At 39.6% G+C, this 20,529-nt stretch overlaps 4 protein-coding genes and 1 non-coding gene across 5 annotated transcripts; 2 read left to right on the top strand and 3 right to left on the bottom strand.

The window, feature by feature from the left end:
- The first annotated feature begins 470 nt into the window (after positions 1-470).
- On the top strand, positions 471-2,371 carry myl12.2 (myosin, light chain 12, genome duplicate 2). The gene is made up of 4 exons (XM_018676227.2): positions 471-597; positions 1,139-1,347; positions 1,535-1,696; positions 1,880-2,371. The coding sequence occupies exons 2-4, from the start codon at positions 1,164-1,166 to the stop codon at positions 2,050-2,052; spliced, it is 519 nt and encodes a 172-aa protein (XP_018531743.1). The 5' UTR covers positions 471-597; positions 1,139-1,163; the 3' UTR covers positions 2,053-2,371.
- Positions 2,372-2,461: 90 nt separating this feature from the next.
- Positions 2,462-5,560, bottom strand: bag1 (BCL2 associated athanogene 1). The gene is made up of 7 exons (XM_018676226.2): positions 5,438-5,560; positions 4,566-4,694; positions 4,399-4,481; positions 4,207-4,320; positions 4,011-4,118; positions 3,855-3,917; positions 2,462-3,760 (listed from the first exon to the last, which is right to left on the bottom strand). The coding sequence occupies exons 1-7, from the start codon at positions 5,472-5,474 to the stop codon at positions 3,671-3,673; spliced, it is 624 nt and encodes a 207-aa protein (XP_018531742.1). The 5' UTR covers positions 5,475-5,560; the 3' UTR covers positions 2,462-3,670.
- A 323-nt stretch (positions 5,561-5,883) lies between these two features.
- Positions 5,884-5,975, top strand: trnar-ucu (transfer RNA arginine (anticodon UCU)). The gene is given in 2 exon segments: positions 5,884-5,920; positions 5,940-5,975. It is a non-coding gene; the product is annotated as a tRNA-Arg (tRNA).
- Positions 5,976-7,077: 1,102 nt separating this feature from the next.
- Positions 7,078-11,655, bottom strand: chmp5a (charged multivesicular body protein 5a). The gene is made up of 8 exons (XM_018676229.2): positions 11,467-11,655; positions 11,073-11,177; positions 10,920-10,966; positions 10,191-10,284; positions 9,526-9,597; positions 8,816-8,924; positions 8,555-8,670; positions 7,078-7,540 (listed from the first exon to the last, which is right to left on the bottom strand). Exons 1-8 carry the CDS (start codon positions 11,533-11,535, stop codon positions 7,490-7,492), a joined length of 663 nt encoding a protein of 220 aa, XP_018531745.1. The 5' UTR covers positions 11,536-11,655; the 3' UTR covers positions 7,078-7,489.
- A 2,186-nt stretch (positions 11,656-13,841) lies between these two features.
- On the bottom strand, positions 13,842-19,206 carry oprk1 (opioid receptor, kappa 1). The gene is made up of 4 exons (XM_018676230.2): positions 18,948-19,206; positions 18,482-18,833; positions 17,340-17,692; positions 13,842-16,544 (listed from the first exon to the last, which is right to left on the bottom strand). Exons 2-4 carry the CDS (start codon positions 18,724-18,726, stop codon positions 16,006-16,008), a joined length of 1,137 nt encoding a protein of 378 aa, XP_018531746.1. The 5' UTR covers positions 18,727-18,833; positions 18,948-19,206; the 3' UTR covers positions 13,842-16,005.
- Positions 19,207-20,529: the final 1,323 nt, after the last annotated feature.

Raw genomic sequence — 20,529 nt, forward strand, 5'->3', positions numbered from 1 at the left:
GTATTCACCGGCCAAATCTAATAGCAGGGCCACACAAAAATGTGACCGCAAAGCACCTCTCTCAGTTTCCCTGGAAAGTTCAGTTTCTCAGATCACTTGTTAGTGACCAATCTGTAGTCATTCTGTAAAAAAAAAAATCATGTCCAAGTGGGTCTTGGTAGTCACCTGAACATTCATACAATAAAGCACACCAAAATAAACATTAGAGTCCAGCTTTCGGCTATACACACACGTTTTGAAGGTAACTGCTGCCGCCTGGTGGCGAAACATAATAACCACAGGTGGTTTGGGCAAAAAATATCAAAATAAGAGCTATATTCATATAGCTGTATTTGTGTAGGAGCTTTTATCGGTACTTGCACACACCTTGATTAAACCAATTAATATCACCCAACGTTAAAATATAAAAACAAAAAATGAAGCGCATCTGTAGATAACATGGAATATTCCAGGCTGGTGGTACCTTCCATCTCGGCTCTGATTGGTCGGTTTCTTGAAGAGGAAATAAAACATTGATGGTTCCTCCTCATCAGCCTGTGGATGCTGTGGTACCTGTGTGATCAGGTTGTTGGCCAATAACTCCTGTATTTTTCTGAGGTGGGTGATTTCTTTTTCGTTTATCCAGTGTTCTTTCAAGCCTCATAATCTGAGGACACAAAAGGTTTATATATTTCCCGTGAGTCGATGTTAGCTCCTCAGAGTTAGCTTGGACGGTGAGTTATGTAGGTCAACACTGGGCCATAGCTAGCTAAGAAATAAAAAGGATTTGTTCACGTTATTTACAAGGTAGAGCAGTTATAAAATGTTACAGCACAAATATAGCTAACTGTTTCCCCTACATCAATAAGTATTTGATTGTCATTTGTGTAGATTTTATTTATTGTGGCAGGGTAACGTTAGCATGATTTGGTGTCATGCTGCCATGACAACACAATTTCCTCGCGAGCCTGGAGTTTTCTTCTCATCTGCAGTTTTCTCAAATCTGTGTGTTTTAAAGAGTCTCTGGTTCCTCTGGGTTAATCTATTCCAGTCTAAGTGTAGTGGTTTTGATCTGGCCTGATGGGGTCTAGATGGGGAGATAATTTTTTATTTTATCATTTTGCCCTAGTTCACAGCCTTCGTATCATTTATACTACAGGAGAGGGGACCTACCACCTGCCAACATGTCGAGCAAAAGGGCCAAGGGGAAGAACACCAAGAAGCGCCCTCAGCGCGCCACCTCCAATGTGTTTGCTATGTTTGACCAGTCCCAAATCCAGGAGTTCAAGGAGGCTTTCAACATGATCGACCAAAACAGGGATGGTTTTATTGACAAAGAAGACCTCCATGACATGCTGGCCTCCTTAGGTAGACTTAACAATATATTTACACACATTTAAACAGTAAAGTGAAACATGTCAAGTAGTCGTTTTTACAAAACAACACAAAGCAGAAACATCTCTTCTTTCATATAGTCAGGGTTCTCTAAGGATGGATAGTGGGTGAGAGCCAGTATATTCAGTCCTCGTCACCCTGACTTTTTCTTTTTTCCCAGGTAAGAATCCCACAGATGAATACCTGGAGGCCATGATGAATGAAGCGCCAGGTCCAATCAACTTCACTATGTTCCTGACCATGTTTGGAGAGAAGCTGAACGGCACAGATCCTGAGGATGTGATCCGTAACGCTTTTGCCTGCTTCGATGAGGAAGGCACAGGTGAGGTTGAGTACTATGAAAGTACTTAGTTGATCTATTACTAAAATTAACTAATTAAGTACATGACCTATAATATCAGCGCTAAATTAAATTTGTTTCAATAGTAATAGCAGGAATCTGGTATACATACTATTCTAGGTCTGCAATTTGCCCTAAATTGGAACTACATTTCCTCCCCTACAGGTATGATACAGGAGGAGTACCTGCGGGAGCTGCTCACTACAATGGGTGACAGGTTTACAGATGAGGAAGTGGACGAGCTCTTCCGTGAGGCCCCTATTGACAAGAAAGGCAACTTCAACTATGTAGCATTCACACGCATTTTAAAGCACGGAGCAAAGGACAAAGACGATTAGCAACCAAGCATGTTACTGGATGAGGTTTATTCTGAACATCCTGTGTATTGTTGATGGGTTTCCACTTGTTAGAACAGCTGTATCCATTCATTTGGCTCATGGCTCATTCACTGTGGTGTATCCTACTGAAGGTCATTTGTTTAAGCTGCTTTTTGGACCACACCTATGGACCCCCCCACCAACCAGTCAACCCTTCTCTTAAAGCTCATTTGCACATCTGTGATAACACCACTAAGGGTCTGTATAAGCTAGTGAAGATGTATGTAAAGACCCCATGGATAAAGCTGGAAATAAACTGAAACAAGGTCTGTTATTGTGACTGGTTTGGTTTTACTGACTCCTTTGTATTTTGTAGGAAATTAAAGTTTTGAGATTAAATTGTGTTCTGGGGTGAAAAACCAATGCTCTATTCATATTTCAAAAAGTTTTTATTTTTAAAATGGGAAAAAGGGATGTGAAAGTCTTTGTGATGGTTTACACTTCAACAGTTCACACACATTTCAAGGATACACATGGGCTCACTCACTGGATTAAACAAAAGGTACTACACTGGTGCTCTCTTAATGTAATACATATACTGTATGACCAAAAGTATGTGGACTGTGTTGTGTAGTTTTGGTCTTGTGCTGCAACAAAGTTGAACTTATTTTTTAATGAATCCTCTGTAAAATATAAAAAACTAAAAAACATCTTGTTGTGTGACCAATAGTCCAAAACCCAAAGATAATCAGCTCACCATCACACAAGACAAAGAAATGCAGCAAATCCTCAAAACTGAGAAACTGGAATTAGAGAATATTCAGCAGTTTTACTTGTTTACAGTAAAACAAAGGGTTAGGCCTCTTAGTTCCCATTATTATACAATGGTGTGCTTCAAACTTAATGCCGACAGTTTGGGGAAGGCTGTTTCCTGTTTCAAAATGACAGGTCCATAAATTTAATTTTGTCCAGTTTGGTGTGGAAGAACTTGACCGGCCTGCACAGAGCCCTGACCTCAGCCCCATCCAGCACTTTTGGTACAAAGTGGAACACTGACTCTGAGTCTAGAGAGTCAAGAATAGTGGAGGCTGTTAGCACAGCAAATTAAAGCTTATCACTTTGGAATTTAAACAACTGCACAGGTGAAATGTTTGGCTGTCCACATACTTTTGTCCACAGTTGGAACACCACAATGAGAGAAAAAAACTGTTACCTCTCTGTTGTTGTACAGTTTGTGAGACACAGGGAGATGAACTGGTAGATTTGTATCTTTTCTTACATCATCATAGACAATTTGATTGATACGTGGCAGTTGTAGTTCAATGGATCACTAGTTTTGGATTCTTTAAAGGGATCTACATAATTAACCACAGTTCAAAGAACCTCTGATCCTGTGTGCCTGTGGTTACAGTATTTCAGAAAGCACCTCAAATCTGTCTTTAACCCAGAGAATGTATCCATGGTGTACCTCCCATCAGTGTCATTAACGAGCCTCCTTCACAGGATTCTCTGCGATGAGGGATTTCTCATACACATCATGGCAACAATAAATAGACATGGATAAGCTCCACACCTGGAACTTTCTGTACACTTTGCAGCTGCTCACAGAGCAATACATGATATGGGAGGATTTCTAGCTCTACTCAGCCAGGGCAAGGTTTTTCGACTGGATCTTCGATAGGTGGTCTGATATACAAGCCTCAATCTTGTCACACTGAGCGAGGAAATCCTGTTGACAGAAAACTATCACTCTTAATAAAACAATTCAGTTTTCTCAGTGATTTTAAATCATCACATTTTTACAACAGTAAAAAAAGGTTTACCTGCACTGTCTTTACAAGTCCCTTTTTCTTCATCCTGCAGTCACTGAAATTTTCTGGGACACTCTGTCAGAAGAAAAGCAGGTCAGGGGTTTGCTATATGTGACACATGAATAAAGCATGCATTTAAAAATAAATACCAAAACCACAATAAATTACCAGAGCATCTATCTGCTCCAGAATCTTCATGAACTGCTCAGCTGCTATTTTCACTCTGTGGTCTAGTTTCCCCAGCGCCTCTGCCTGGAGGTCTTTTGCCAAGAAACCCTGAAAAAACAGGAACACGCACATTTGAGAACAGAACAAACCTACGCTGGAAAAATATTCAGCTTTTATAATACAAACAAATGCTTACATTCTTGAGTCCTGTCAACTCCCCATCCACCTTTTCCAGCTTTTTAGCCATCTGCTCCACAGATTTCTCTATGTCTTTCAGCTTCTTCAGTTCGGCTTCTTCCTCAGGACTGTTCTGTTTGGAGATTAATGTCAGTAATTGATCTCATATACAGTCTCACATCAAACACTTCACACATGTAAAAAGCCTTACCCGCTTTCCAATCATCATGAGTCTACATCCTTCTTTTATACCATAGCTGGATATACTCTCTTCCATGTCCTTCAGTGATTTTCCTGCCAGAATGAACGTAGCAAGGTTAGAGCTGGATACATGTAATATGACATTCTAGCTAGCTTGACTGTAAAAGAAAAGTCTACCTTTGAAGATGAGTTTCTGTGAGGCTGCTGGAACTCCAGTGGCTTGAGTGAGAGCGTCTGACAAGTCTTTGACAGTCGGACCTTTGCCATCGTCATGACCCGTTAATGTGATGCTGTGCTTAGTAGATCCTGTAGTAGGACAAAAAAATAAATAAAGTATGAGTGTAAACACTTCCCTATGTGGCAAATACTATTTTTCCTGAAATAATGCAGATGACTTTGATGGGAGCATTGCCATTCAGATGTGTCAGTAACACAGCAACCTCTGAATTATGTTTTATTTCCTTTAGTAAATGTTACTTGGACAATGGCAAAGTGTTTGAACATAGTCTGGATATTACAGGAAGACTGCTCTAAAGTAACATGCATATAGAAACAAATTCAGAAGACTATTTGTGTTTAGGTAGTCATATATTTAGTTTTTTTAACAGATAAAGATAGTGGCGACAGGGGGATGATTTCTTAATTAATAATATAACATTATGACCAAAAATAGATCTCACATTCAATTATATTTAAATAGTAAGTTTATGACTCTGGGACAAAGTTAGGTACAGTTTATCTTCAATTTCTAGATAATTATGTAACGTGAGCTAGAAACAAAATGTCCCGACGTAGGATTAAAAAATGACAGTTACAGATTCAATATAAGTGCAAGATATTCATTGGAGGTTCATATTTAATTCAAGAATTTAAAGAGTATTTAGGGATAAAGTATTTTCAGCGGAACCAACGGTTCGCTACATTACAGAGCTACATTAGCTAACCATTTCCTAGCTAGTCGAGCGATGGTTGTTCGTAAATTAACATTTTTATTTCTAACTATCATCTGCCATCTGTCGTGTAACGTGTTAAAAAACATATATTATTACCGTATGCTACTGTCACTGTTATCGTTTGCTCTGACATTTTCCTTTTTGAGGTCCTTTAATCACAACAACATGGACAGAAAGCTAACTGTTGCTGATCACTAAGTACTTCCGCCGGGACACAGGAAATAGTACCTCTACTGCTTTTATTTATTTATTTATTTAAAAAATTTCTTGTTTCTTAAATTAACATAACAGAACAAAAGAACAAAACCTGTTCAAGTTAAACATGTATCATTACACCAGGGAGTATTAAAAAAACCAACAAGTGTAAAGACAACATTTTAAACTTTCGTTTTATTAAATACACAACGTACGTGTTTTTAACACTTAACTTTGTTGTCACAAAAATATCGGCAAAAGTGTCCAGAACGAATTTTATAAACTTTTTTGCCACTTCTTTATAATAATAGAAAGTTTCCGGTTGTGTAGAAAATCCATGCGCAACTGGCTCTGTGGCGCAATGGATAGCGCATTGGACTTCTAGTCAAGCACTTGAGAGGTGATTCAAAGGTTGTGGGTTCGAGTCCCACCAGAGTCGGACTTTTAATTTGAAAGTAAGTCGTATCGACGTGTCGTCTTCAAAACTATATAATAAATGACATGTATCACAGGTTACAAACAAGTTACTTGTGACTTGGGGTTATTTATAATCTTACACCCAGGGAAACATTTCATACTGCTTTTACAGTGGTGTAGCACAGCTTTCCAGGTCCTGTACATAATAATACTTCTATATATAGACCATCTTTCAAAGTAGAGTTAGAAAGTTCTTTGTAGTAAAAAAGAAATAAAATAATTGAATCTAAAACAAGATAAATAATTAAAACAATTACAACAAATACCACAAGTTAGGAAAAAGCCAAAAGATAAATATCAGTTTAATGAAGAGAGTTAAAAGAGGAAACTGGGTTCGTATTTGAGTTTTGTTTGGAAAAAAATGTCTAGGAGGTACCTCCCTTGCTTGGTAGGATGACACCGGATAACTTGTACACATATATACTGTTTTGTTTTCTTTAGTTTAATTTCAGTTTCCTTACTGCTTGTATTGTTGTGACATTATCACCTTATTATACTATCATTACTAGGAATGGTGCTTTAGTTTTGTGTCCACAAGTGCAAAGAAAGGAGGGGAGAAATGAAATGCGCTTTATACTAGTTTCTCTGTGAGGTAGTCCTTAGGTACTAGAGGAAAAGTCAGGACCAAAAAAGTCACCAGAATTCATCCTTTGGGGACCTTGAATAGGCTAGCAGGCTGACTACTGATATTGTAGTTAATATTGTGCTTACTGTACAGCAAATAGTAATGTACATACGGTAAACCGTGTGTAGAGTTGCATTACAGTGTAGAAATACATGTTGGTTTGCGGCAGCTTTGTTGGGAAAATGTGTATGAGTGGGTGGCTCAAATAGCAGCCCTCACAAATCAGTTTTACCCCAAGGCCTTTAAACCAGGTCATGGTTGAACCTTTCCAAATAATAATTATTAGCAGTCCAGCAGTAGTTGACCTCCTAATAAAGTGCAGAAGTCTGTATTGCTTTGGCCAGCAGCATAAATGCCAAGGTCTGTGAGTAAAGTTCAACCCACAGTAATAAAGAAAGAAGAATAATAAGATAATAATAAATAAACCAACAATTAAAGGTTAAATCAAAACACGTTATTTATTTTGCATGTTTCAAATAACCTGCAGACGTTCAGAACAGGCTGAGCGGGAAATCCTCTCCACTTTTGAGAACTCAAACAGAATGGTAATGTCTAAACTACAACACACAAAACTAGCAAGAAATCAAAATAAATTAATACTGATGATGAACGAGACTGACAAGTGTTTGACAGGAGGCTGAGGGGGAGAAAAGAAGAACGTTTTAAAAAAAGGTTCGGTATGTTACAAGGCCACATGCTAACACAGCAGTAGTAACAGTACACAACCCAACACCAGGACAGCTTCAAAAACTCAGTGTTCTCAGGTCAAATGGTCTTTGCATGTATAAATGTTACTCTACATATAAAAGTGTTTTTAGGCGAAGTGCAGTTGTTTTTAATTCATCCCTTGTTTATGTGGCGGGAATCTGTGGGAGGCCGAACTCATCCACCAGAACACCATCCTGAAAACAAAAGAGGAAAAATGCAATTAACCACAAACACAAGCAGAACAAACAGACACTTATATTTCAAGTGTTATTATTCTTTTGATTGGTTCATGTTTAACAGTACGGAGTGAATCAGAGCTGCCTGTAAACAGATCATTTGCTATACATCCACATACTTTACATTGATGACAATATTAACGATGGTGATAAGGGTATGAAAATAAATCAGCAATCACAGTCAACAACATGTTGACACATAATCAGAATACCCATACTGTTACACGGAGATGCAGCTACAGGAGCCGGTTAAGAAACAGATTAATTCAAACAGCTTTCTGTTGTGCTTTCATATTGAGAATCAGACGACTAACTTCTCTTCACACAGACCCCAACCCTGACTGTAGGATTTGTATGTTTACCAACTAAAATAAAACCTGTGCAATGAGAATGAGAAGCAGTGGAGTTGAGTTGCTAAATGTTCAGGTGAAAACCAATAAGCATTCACAGGCATCAAGAGAAGGACCATGTGAATTTGGTATGGCTTAAACCTAAGATGCTGTAGCTTCCCACTACTGGATGAATGCATGAGCCTGGGTGTGTTTTTCAGGGTGACTATACCTTTCAAAATAAATGTTATAAACAAAAAGCATCAAACAGAAACTATTAAAAACACACATCCTCCTCAAAGAAAATGACATAAACCAAAATGAAACAAAGCGAAACACAGAAATTCTTAAAAAAAAAAAAAATATGATGAAATATGTTCATCATTAAAATGAAATGAAAAACTGTTGGACTGTCAGTCACAAGTTCCAAGTCTCTTTCTGTTCACTTCCACACATAATGGAGTGAACTGTCTCGAAGGACGGAAAACCTAAAAAATCTAGGGTAGTATTTGAAAAATATGATGAAAACATAACATAAAGAATGGAAAAACACCGTCATGATCATTTCTGATTCCACCTCCATGTATTTTCAGTACCATAACCTGTGAGTGTAATGTGATCTCTGTGCTGTGTAGACTATTACCTTGTTTGTTTTGCTGTCACTAGGTATTCCCTCAGGGATCGACGGGGCTGCTGAGGCCTCATCAAGGTAGGAGCTGTCATCATCCAGCAGCAGCTCATCACCCAGAGCGTCCAGCTCTGAAACCACAGCAACACGGTCACTGTTAATGCTGTAGACACTTTGGCGCTGATTACGGCTGTTTTAAATGTTGAGATCATTCATTTTTAATGCCTCTAGATTGTGTCAAAGTAAAATTTTTTATAAAGTAAATGTCAGTTGTACCTGCTTCCAGATCGTCCTCATCTATCTCTGGAGTGCCGTAGCTGCGGCTCAGGGCCTCTTGCACCTCGTTGGCGTCTTCCATCATGTCCTCCAGTTGGTCCTGTAAATCCTGGAAGTCCAAATACATATGATCACATTTAGTACCAGATATCTCCCAAATGATTTTTACTTAAGATCAACATTACACATTTAACGCAAGGTGTAAATTTCCCCATTGTGGGACTAATAAAGGATTATCTTATCTAACTCTCCTGTTGTATATTCACTGTCAGAGTTTACCATAATTAATGGGGACAAATAATCATTCAACAGTAGGGGACACAGTAAATGAGCAAGATTTGCTCCCCAGGCCATGTTTGAAGACATATGTAATAATGTGTTTTAATTTTATTGAAGTCTTCAGTCTCTTATTTTACTGTTGTTGATGTTGAATTAGATGACATTTGACTGAAGGAGGACAAACCTGATAATTTGCTGTTCCACTTTATAGCAAGCAGTAACAGTTTAAGAAATTAGAATTACAAGAAAAATGCTCAAAACAGGTAATTCATTTATATCTGAAATATCTAATGGTGGTGATTCTAACATTATCTGGACAGAATACCCACTCATTGCTGTACTGTACTGACAAACGCTTCTGCTTGAACAAACAGAGAGAAAATAACTTCTAAACATCTAAACTATCAATAAAGGACTGAAAACAAACATACGTCAATCTGATCCAGTTTGACGTCCTTGTAAGCCTTCTTCATTTCCTTTGCACCGATCTTCATGGCTTCCACCTGGAGACAAACATAAATCACAGTATGTTTAGTTGCTTTAGTTGCTGGCTGATAGTAACCAGGTCAGGTCTGCATCTGGAGATCAGTATGAAGCTCATATCTCTGCCACTGTCACTGCCAGTTTGATTTTGATGAACTGAAATGACCAAACTCTAAACATTAATTAACAAAATTAACTCTTTGCTATAATTCCCTAAGAAGAATCTAATCACATTATGATTACAAGTTGTAATCGACTCACAGTGGTAATCTTTTTGTATCAATGCACAGTGAGGTGAAAACCAGTGAGAGCTGTCCATCGAAATACAACCTGTCTGACCAAAGGTTGTCAGCTATTCTGCCTCAGTCACGGTAGTGTCTGAGGTTATTTCCTAAATATAAATGTAGTTCATTAGGCAGTCATGTGACTTATCAATCATTATAAATACAAAGTACACAAAATGACATTAACATCATTTTGAGAGAATAATTAAGGGGAAAAAAATCAAGACACCATAAACAGCTTCAGACACCATCCTACAAGAAAAAATGTTTATTATCAGCTGAACCCTAATCTGCACCACAGGGTCCTGATCACAGTGTGTGGCTCTTACTGTTGTTTTGGTGTCCTTCAATGTCTGGATGGTGTAGTTTGCCTGCTCCATGTTAAAAGACTGCTGAGCCAGCTGCTCCCTTTGACCTTCATACCTGTGTAAGAATAATTCAGGTGGTCCTGTAACATAATGTCACAACAATATTCTTTTTTTTAAAGATCACCTCAACCTAGAGCCTGAGTAACACTGGATTTCTGAGGCTGATACCAGTGTTGATATTTGAGTGGAGCTGCAACAATATGATCATTTGCTTCATCATCAAATTAACAGGCATTGATTGTTTAAGTAACAAATGCCAAAGTGTCAAAGGTTCCAGATTCTCAAATGGCAAAAACTTGCTGCTTTTTCTTGACTTACATGATAACATATTGAATATTTCTGGGTCCTTGGGGTCTGGAAAATTGTGGAATATTTCACTGTTTTCTGATGTTTTAAACATCAAATGGTGAATCAACTCAACTCAAGAAAATAACTGGAACATGAATCTATAATGTACATGATCACTGCAGTTACAGTCTTATGCTTGAATGCTTCAAAAATCAGATAATAATAATATGTTGGTTAATGTAAGTTTTTGTTTGTTAGATTGTTTGTTTTTACATAAAAACAATAAACGTTTTAGAGACTTTTAAGTATAAAATGAACTGAGTGTGATGTTTTACAGTTGAAAACTAAACCAGTCAGAAATCTCTGATTAATAAATTATATAACATAGAAATTAGGACTCACATCCTCTTCTGTTTCAGCACTCTCATCGCCTTCTGTTTCACCATGTTCTGCATGTCAAAGGAAATTAATACAATTATAGTTTGTTGATATATTTAGAAAAAAGACATCTTGCTATTCTTTCTAATTTCTTGGGGTGAAAAGAGTGTGTCCCACCTTCGAGGGCCCATCTCTCATCTTCTTCATTTGATCCTTGTACTTCAACAGTTCAGCATCTAGTCTGCCAATCTTCTTCTCGATGGACTCTGCCCTGGCGTCCACCTGAGAGGAGAGTGGAGATCAGTCAGAGGGCTAATGACTTGCAGCTTCCCAGCAGAATAAACACAGAGCTAAAAGCGCCCTGCCTCTGTGTGTGTGTTAGAGGAAAACACTGAGAGAGAGAGTTGAAGGCTCTGGATAATAAATGTGCCTCTTTCACAGTCTAAACCAGGGTGAATGTGAAAGGAGAGTCCTGTGTGTGTTTGACTGCGGTGGAAGGCAACGGTGCTAGCTCGGTTTAGGTCACAAAAAGACATAAACAACAATAACACCCCAGCCTGACAGTACTCACATTTCCAATACAGTCCGACAGATTCGGAGGAGGCGCTTTGGGCTTCCCGCGTCCGAATATTCTGTTCATTTTGTAAACGTTTTATTGACTTAGCTTCTAGATTTTTCTTAGAAAATACAAAAAAGGCATCAAATGCAAAGGGGTTTCTTCATTGAGGACACCCGGAAGCAACGGTTCGGACGCAAAAGCCTCCCATTGGTCGGCATAAACAGTTGTGGCCAATGAGGGTTTTGGACGAGCTGCTCGCCCCCGTGTGGCGAGAAGAGGAATTACAGCTGCAGTGAAAAGCCATTGTCCCCCCGTGGACACTGCATTCACCAGTCTTTGTTACACCCCCACTGCAGATCTGATGACATTAAATGAGACTTTTAATTCACTTTTCTGACTCTTTCGCACTCTGATCACTCATGTAACATCAGAAACAGAAACAATCCCTGTGCAGTAACCATCCACTGTACATACAAATCACAATATATCACATTGTGCAGTGTGTAGTTTTACTCTGCTCAGCTTTGTTGTCATTCTTTTTACTGTATGTCCATGTGTACTGTGTGTAGGCACACTGACATCCACAAAAAACAGGAGTCAAATTCCTCATATGATCTCATTATTTCTACAATTCTGGTTATCAGTCATTAATAAGAATTTGGGTTGCCAGGTAATGAAAAACCTCTCCAGCTGATGTTATTTCTTCATCCCTTAAATTAATGGATCAGTGGACCATTAGATCATTTACCTTCTGGGAAAAGGACAACAATCTATTTACTAATAACTCATTAACAATCCTAAATGAAAATCAAAATGGCTCATTGGAAAGTGAGAAATCCATCAACATGTATTCCCACCATCTAACCAAAGGCATTTTTCATGACCTGGCAACCCAACTGGAAATGATTTATTAATCATTAATAAAGATTTTAGTTTATAATTATAAGTCTTGTGCATAGGGTGTTTAATTAAAGGGTGGCACTCTTTACTTACCAATAATATTAATATAATTAGCACATAACACTAAAGCAGTGATGAGTGACAGTTTTTCCTTTGAACAGTGAAGCCTATTAGAGCCTTATTAGACACAAGAGCTCTTTACTGAACCTTGCTGTGTGTAATGGATTTCTAATGCACATGCACCTTGAGAGATAGAGACAGATACAGAGAGTAGGAAAAAAATGCAGTAATCTTGGTCATTATAGTTGACAGCTTCAGCAATGCTCACAAGAACTGATTGATTTAATTTTCTTCTCAGTTCTCTAAGAATCCCTGTTCACCATTAGGCCTGTCAGCTGCTGTAAGGAGGACTGCATCTCTCATGAGCCTTTGACAAATGTAAACTATAGGAAAAACAAAGAAAAAACAATAAACTCATTGCCCACCACTGCACCACTGACAACACGGTTAAAGACGACATATGTCACTTGTCATTGCTATATAAGGCCACCCATTACATTCTACACATAAACGCTTGGTGATCTGGTTCACCTACCAGCAGGAGCACATTTTCTCTGTGTCTTCCAAAATGTGTACAGCTTTTCACAATTTGTCACAATGGTTAATTAATTTTCTCTTTATGTTAACAGAAAAAATAATCCAGTCCATTATGTTTTCTATTTGCTACAAATTAGCTGTGTATAAATCATAAGATTATAATTCAATATATCAATATATACTGAAATAATAAAGACCCTAAAACTAGATTTAAAGTTAAGAGTTTTAGTGATGTTAGGCATCTTCATTAAACCTAGACCCGTATGAAGATAGGAGATAGGATAAGAGTCCCTTGAGTTTTGACACTGGAGGTGGTGAGGCAGAACCAGCGGGTGGTTGATGGAAACTTTTAAACAAATGTCTCTGGATATCATGGAGGTTATAGTGGTGATAGAGAGGAGGTGGGTTGTGGATAGCAGGTATGAAAGACAGATGGGCAGAATCGCGATGATATTTAAAGAACAGCATCCAGGTGGGGAGGGTGGGGTTGGGGGGGAAGGGAGTGATCCTCCAGTGCAACCTGCGACCCCCAAGTTCAAAATGTTCTCGACACATACCTGAGCAATAGAGCCTGTAAATCCAAAACTAGACTAAACTAGTCACAGCAACTGCTGCAAATCCTTAAGGCCCTCACGCAGCAAGGCCACTAACACAAAACACCAAACAATTACTACAGCAAACCTTGGAGCTTTGCTTTTCAGTCACTGTGCTCACCATGGAAACACTAACTTTGCATCTGACTTGAATGTAGTTAATACAGGATTAGAAAAAAAATCTGCATAAATGGAAAGGTGGATTCTAATATCATTCCAAGCACGTAAATATCACAAAAATGATGGAACAGAACAGAACCCTTTCTTATCTGATGTTTTCTTCAAATCAACCACTCCCACATTTTCCAGCTTTATTGTGACTTAGTTGCGCATGTTTGAAGCATGTTCTGACATTCAGCACTAAAAGATACAGCACAATATAAATATCTAACAGATACAATTAGTTTACAAAGCAGCAGCATATCATACATACAAGCTGATCACGAGTGTAGGCAAATAATGAAATCTTGTTTATCAAAGCAGTACTAGAGGAATAATGAAGAAACACACTGTAAGCAGGCTAGCAGTGGGATGTCCTCTCTATGACCAACAGGAAGAGTTAATGCTACAGTAACTTTCAGCATTAAGCTAAACACAATAATGGATGTGGTTAATTGCTGATCTTTTTGAGCGAGCAAAGAAGAGTTCAGACCAAGGATAAGGCACAGAAGCACATTTTCTGTTGTAACTACTGTATCTTTCTCAGATATAGACACATAATATAATTATGGTTAGCTCTACATTGAGAAAAACCCTCATAACACTTTGATTTTATTAAATCTGGTTGATTTGATGACTCCTATGAAAGCAAAATTTTGACAAAATACAATATAATACATAAAACCATGTGAAATGAAATAAACTTGGTGTATACCATCAAAAACATTCCTTATCTGTATACATTCAATGATTATCAGTTATCATAATGAACTCATTAATTCAAGAATATGTGCAAACAGGAAAGAGTCTGCACAGCCAATATCAAATATATAAAGCTGAAAAGCCCATGTGTTGCTATTTATATGAACTGCTTGGTATCACGTTTCAGGCTGTCGATTATAAATTGTCATTTAGAGTAGCTGAGAGAAGACCTAATTTTCATGAGGATAAACTTGCACATGCATTGCTATCAAGCTGAAAAGACACGTTGAGCAGAGATTTACAGTATATACACTCAGTTGCACTAACCACTGAAAGCCTTGCTCTGTGGTTAAAGTATATTATTGTCATGCCTACTGTTGCCTTGGAGCCCTCTGCCCAGTTTTCACATGTACAAGTAGTTTCAGACAAGGTGAGAACACACCAGGTTGACAACACTATGTACAATACTCGACATCTCCTAGATGTGACGTTGGCATCACACCAGAAAATGTTCAAAGGTGCAGAGCAGTGTCAGATGTAATAATAGTTTGGCTTTAGAGAACAGCAGATACAGACGTTTCGCAGCCTCGTCAAAATCAGCCATTTTGTCAAGGAGGAAAAACATTGATTTGGTATCTTCTTGTGGTGAATTACAGAGGATTATCCCTGAGAGGTTATTAAGTATTCTACATGGATTTAATGCCAAAGTGAGACTCCTCAAGATACAGTATAGGTTACGCACAAATTTAGGGCATTGCTGATCACCAAACTATAATTCACATAAAACACTTTTAGTGTAAAACACAGCTCATGATGCAGATTGTTCCTGAAAAAATCAGGGATAATTACGTCTTTTCATTCTGAGTTGATCTTTTTATGTGAGAACTATATTATTCACTGTAATGTTAAAGCCTATTTACAGATCAGGTAAACAAAATGCAAATATAACAACTCAATAAAACACTTTTGGTTCGTCTTGTTTGGACATCTTTCATCATCTTTTCATTGTAGATATAAACTATGTGATAAGATGAAAAACATACATGTTTCAGCTTTCAGTTTTTTAATACATCAAGCCTCAATTTCTTCAGAGGGGATGTGTGAAATTATGAATACTATACAATGATTTAGGATCTAACTATGCTGTGATTCCAGAGGCATCTTAAAACATCAACTTTCCACCTTACTAACATTTTAATCTAAGGCTCACTTGACTGGATCAGTCTGATGGTTTTCTATATTTTTCTTACTGTCAACAAGTCCCATTATGAGTCCAAAACCAACCAAGGCTATGCAATATGGTGGGCTCTGTGGAAGAGGATAGGCTCCTTATATAGATATGAAGGGCTCATTCTAAACCAATGAAAACACAACAATTCCTAGTTTCATACACTAATGAAAACAAAGATTTATTTCTGCCCCCGTAAATCCTACACACTGGTCTTTTAAGTGAACCTGCTTTGAATTCTCTGGCCAACAATCTGAATAAATAAATATAAAACAGCCCTCTCCCTTAGATGGCGGTGGTGATTTGAGTCAGGCCCAGGTCATTAGAGTCCTCCCAGCCCTGATAGGGCATAGAGGACATGTCCATGGCTAGTCATACAGGCCTGGCCTGTCTCATATCTCCCCGACCTTCTGTGGGACATGTGTGGTCCCTCAGGGTGCTCCTCACCCGGCTCACCCCCTGGCAGTCCCCGTGTCCCTGGGCACCAGGGCAGCAAAAGTCCCTGAAGCACCTCTTGAAGTTCTCGTCCAGGAACGCGTAGAGGATGGGGTTGAGGCTACTGTTGGTGTAGCCCAGCGCCACGCAAAAGAAGTAGGCGGCCATGACAGCAGTGGTCTCGGGCACATTGGTTGACAGTGCTTTGACCAAAATGAAGATGTGGATGGGGGTCCAGCACACCACGAAGACGGCAACCACCACCAGCACCAAACGCGTGATCCGGCGGAGGTTGCGGTCCTTCTCACGCGAGCCTGACAGGAGGCGCACGCTCTTCAACCGCATGACCATCAGTGTGTAGCAGACAGTGATAATGATAACAGGTGCCACAAAGGCAAAGATGAAGACACAGATCTTCATCAGCGTGTCCCAGTAGATGTAGGGCTCAGGGAACTGTAGGGCACACTCTGTGGTCCCTGTTAATTATGGGAAAACAGAGTTAGAGGAAGAGATTTAACCAGTCAAATACAGTGACAAATAAGCAGTTGCTGAGACATTGCACTAAAAATCAAAAATGCCACCCTCAATGTCAAACTTAAGGAAAAGTCGCAAAAGTCAGTAGGATTCATCCTCTAGGAACCATGAATGTCTGCTAAATTCCATGGCAATCCATCCAGTAGTTGTTGAGATATTGCAGTGTTGGACTGACCAATCAACACTGACACTGAGCCACATTACTAGCAGGGCTAAAAAATTTATGTCACATCTTGTGATGCTGTAAGGTCCTCGTGGCATAAAAAGTAAAAGGCAGAATCAGATTAATCAGCTAGTCTAATAGCTCTGCACTTTATTGAGTGGAAGCTCATTGTGAACATGAACAATCTATTAGACTGTCGCTGAAAGAAAAAATAATCTTTCAAGCAATTCCCAGTCAAGGAAGAGCCATTATGCCTGTCATAGCTTCATCTAGTCAAGTAGCTGTAATGTAGGCTCTTATCAAACCTACAGAACATCCTCCTCATGGAATCTGAAGGGGGCTTCCTGCAGCTAATGGACATAATTCAGGGCAAGGATGTTTGAATGCAGTGGGGCTTGAAATTGCTTATGAGTCCCTTTGTAACTGATAGAAGGAATTTCATTTCTATAGCAGACACAGGCAGGGAATTAACCAGGTAAATTGGAGTAAAAAGATTTAGGCTTGTTAAGGCCTGTTAAACATCAAAGATGGAGTCACACCAGTGCATAACAGTGCGAATACAAGGGCAAGGTACCATTATTGGTTTTAGTGCTGCCAAGTATCATGGCGGGGATCCCAGCAGCTGACGACAGCACCCAGATGATCACATTGATGATCTTGGCCTTGACGGGCGTGCGGAAATCCAGGGCCTTGACCGGGTGGCACACGGCCACGTAGCGGTCCACGCTCATCATGGTCAAAGTGAAGATGCTGGTGAACATGTTGTAGTAATCTATGGAGATGAAGACCTTGCACGCCACCTCGCCAAATGGCCAGGAGCTGAGCAGGTAGTCGGTGCTCTGGAAGGGCATGGTGGTGGTGACCAGAGCGTCTGCCACAGCCAGGTTGAAGATGTAGATGTTGGTGGCTGTTTTCATTTTGGTGTACCTGTAGTGGGAGAGGATCATGAAAAGGTTAATAAAGGTTAATAAAATCATGTTCTCAGATGAGGATTAGTTATAAGGTTGCTTAGCTCTCTTTCCTGAATAAACAGATTAACTTCAGCAGTCAAAAAAACATGCAACACAAAGGGGACCAAAGAAGGGGAAATACTTTTTCCACTTCCATCATCTCTTGCCAAATTCAAGGCTTTAAATTGTAATCGATCAAGGCTGATTTCACTTCCAAAGTTTAGACTGAAAAGCCCTTCATCAGGCTACCTTACACTAAATGGAACAGATCAGCTTTGAGAGGAAATAAGACAGGAAATTACAATCACTACAAACCTTGTTACAATCTATACCGCACTGTCGTCATTGGTGAAGACAAAAATAGCTCAGGTTAATGCAGAGTACCAATAGACAAAAAAATCCTTTTAACATATGCGCATGCACAAGAAACACTATAAGAGAGCGAAAGGGAACGAAAATCCCAATAAATATGAATGTTAACAAATTGAATGAGCTTTCCTTTTCTTCCTCCCCATCACAGATTCAGTCATTTCCATCTCTGGCCCTGCAGGGACCTGGGACGCATGTGTCTCTGAACTTGGGGCAATCCTTGGCAGCAGTTGAACAAACTGCAAACTAATTGTGGCAATTTCACTATAACTAATGGTCCTTTTGTTGTATGAGTTATATTCATTCATGCAGGCACGCGCGCTGCCTCACACTCACAGTGATATGATATGAAAAGCTCAAAGACATCAAAGCTGGAGAAAACAAAAAAATATCTCACCTAATGATGACATACATCACCAAACAATTGCCCACCAAGCCCACCACGAACACCACGGAGTACACCGCGACTATGATGGGGATGATGGGCGACATGGGTTCGGGTTCGGCGTCCCATGTGCCGTTTGTCGTGTAGTTGAAGATGTCCGATAAGCCGGGCTGCCAGGTGAAGTTTGGGATGCACTCCTCCGGCTGGCCCGAGGGACACCTGTCCTCTTTGTAGATGTGCACCACGCTGCTCTCCATGGGCGCTGAGACGCTGTGAAAAGCCTGCACCAGCCCGGGCTGCTGCTGCTGGGCGTTAAACTGTCAACTCTCAACTTCAATCAGTCAACACAGATTTCTGACGACTGCTAAAAAACAAAACAAAACACGAACAGTAAAATTCTACATTAGTACAGATTATGGCTCCAGCGAGTAAGAGCGCAACAGCTCCGCGCTCAAGGACATCACTGCCACCACCTTACCTGCTTCTATTCGTCTGCTTCCAAAAAGTTCATTCAAATAAAAACTAGCCTGATGCCGAGCGTCCGATAGGACAGCCCAGCCGCAGATTTAAATGCGGACGCTGGGTAATGTGACAGAAACGGAGAAAGGTGTCTGAGTAGTTGTGTGGACGAGCAGAAAATTCACTGCCTGTGCCACCGCTGCGTCCCCGAAGGTGCGCACTGGAAGCTCGACTGCTCATTCAGTGACATCAGGGGCTGAGCCAACAGATATAACAGTATCCAGCCAGCAGAAACCACATGCATCACAGCCAGATGGAAATATATCTACCACACACATTTAACGCATTGTGTAGATTTTTTTTTTTTTTTTTTTTTGCTTTATGTCTGGAAAAAACGCAAATCACTCGCAAAGCTGTGACCTTTAAGACACCCGCGCCCTCATTCAGTCGTAACAACCTTAAATAAATCTTGTGAGTTTACAAGTTCTCTGTAGGAGAAGTAAAACTGGGTGTGCTACAGTATCGTGTCCGCATCTTTCTGAAAATGTTTAAATTCCCATCAATTTTTCCCTGAGATGTTCCCTAGCAACTCCTGCGAGAACTACCGCCGCAATGCAAACATGCAGAGAGTCCTATCAGATGTTCAGGAGGCATGAAGTAAGAAGGACACTCAGCAGCAACCTTCAGATGATTGCATCCATACCTGCCAGCAGCAACCAAATTATAAGCAACGTGATAAACAACGTGGGCAGAAATTAGTACTGATATAGATCTTACAATAAAACGGATTACCTCAGCAGTGTTCTGACTCCATTTTGGTCAGAATTGTTTTGTGTTTTTTTTTTCTGCAAGAGGAGAAGAGTGTCATTTTCATCAGTTCCTTTATAACTTTCACCTTTTTTTCAGGTGCATTTTCTGTTTTATCTATTCACAATTTTTCTCACAACAAGACAAAATGTGGCAGAGCTGAGAGCTCAAAATGAAAAGCAAATCTAGCTTTGAATAAAAAAAAAAACAAACAAAACAAACCACCCCCTCTCTGTAGAAATCACAGGCTATTTCTCCCCAACCAATTCCCATTTGTTTTCTTTTTCTTCTTCTTCCCTAACAGATAGGACACAGATTTCAACGAGCACATAATTAAGCGGGTGCTTTTTCCTTTCCCTCGTTTCATGCACTAACACCCGTTGCTTAGAGACCCATCATGGCCAGATGTTGCTTGAGTGACAAAGCCTTTTTGTAGGTGTGTTTCTATTGTCAGGGACTGCGCAGGCTTGATTTTGTGAGATGGCCCTGTGTTTGTCAGTCCAAACATTTGATGCAACTTTCACTGCTACTACTTGAACCTTGAGCTGGCGAGGTGGGGTGGGGGACAGCTATAGTGTTGACCCTTAATCTTAGTAATATGGTGCCAAAGGTCTGTTTGCGCACAGATATGATCTGCTTCTCTTCCTCTGGCACTTGAAACAGGTGATTTTATTTGAGTTCCAGAGGAAGAGAGGAAATGTTTGTTATGTAACCTTCAGTAGATGTCAAGAAGAAATCCTGATTTGCATTTTACTGCCCTTTGCACGATGACCCGAGACACTTTTTATTCAGTA

This window comes from Lates calcarifer, linkage group LG4 (genome assembly GCF_001640805.2).
Source record: "Lates calcarifer isolate ASB-BC8 linkage group LG4, TLL_Latcal_v3, whole genome shotgun sequence".
In the NCBI taxonomy this organism is placed as follows: domain Eukaryota; kingdom Metazoa; phylum Chordata; class Actinopteri; family Centropomidae; genus Lates; species Lates calcarifer.

Coding starts and splice junctions, on each gene's coding strand:
- oprk1 (XM_018676230.2), bottom strand. CDS start 18,726: ATGGAGAGCAGCGTGGTGCACATCTACAAAGAGGACAGGTGTCCCTCG. Junction 17,693..18,481: donor GTGATGTATGTCATCATTAG/GTGAGATATTTT, acceptor CTCCCACTACAG/GTACACCAAAATGAAAACAG. Junction 16,545..17,339: donor CAGCACTAAAACCAATAATG/GTACCTTGCCCT, acceptor CATAATTAACAG/GGACCACAGAGTGTGCCCTA.
- bag1 (XM_018676226.2), bottom strand. CDS start 5,474: ATGTCAGAGCAAACGATAACAGTGACAGTAGCATACG. Junction 4,321..4,398: donor TCATGATGATTGGAAAGCGG/GTAAGGCTTTTT, acceptor ATCTCCAAACAG/AACAGTCCTGAGGAAGAAGC. Junction 4,119..4,206: donor AGTTGACAGGACTCAAGAAT/GTAAGCATTTGT, acceptor CTGTTTTTTCAG/GGTTTCTTGGCAAAAGACCT.
- chmp5a (XM_018676229.2), bottom strand. CDS start 11,535: ATGAACAGAATATTCGGACGCGGGAAGCCCAAAGCGCCTCCTCCGAAT. Junction 11,178..11,466: donor TGTCGGACTGTATTGGAAAT/GTGAGTACTGTC, acceptor CTCTCCTCTCAG/GTGGACGCCAGGGCAGAGTC. Junction 8,671..8,815: donor TGAGGACGATCTGGAAGCAG/GTACAACTGACA, acceptor CTGTGGTTTCAG/AGCTGGACGCTCTGGGTGAT.
- myl12.2 (XM_018676227.2), top strand. CDS start 1,164: ATGTCGAGCAAAAGGGCCAAGGGGAAGAACACCAAGAAGCGCCCTCAG. Junction 1,348..1,534: donor TGACATGCTGGCCTCCTTAG/GTAGACTTAACA, acceptor CTTTTTTCCCAG/GTAAGAATCCCACAGATGAA. Junction 1,697..1,879: donor CTTCGATGAGGAAGGCACAG/GTGAGGTTGAGT, acceptor CCTCCCCTACAG/GTATGATACAGGAGGAGTAC.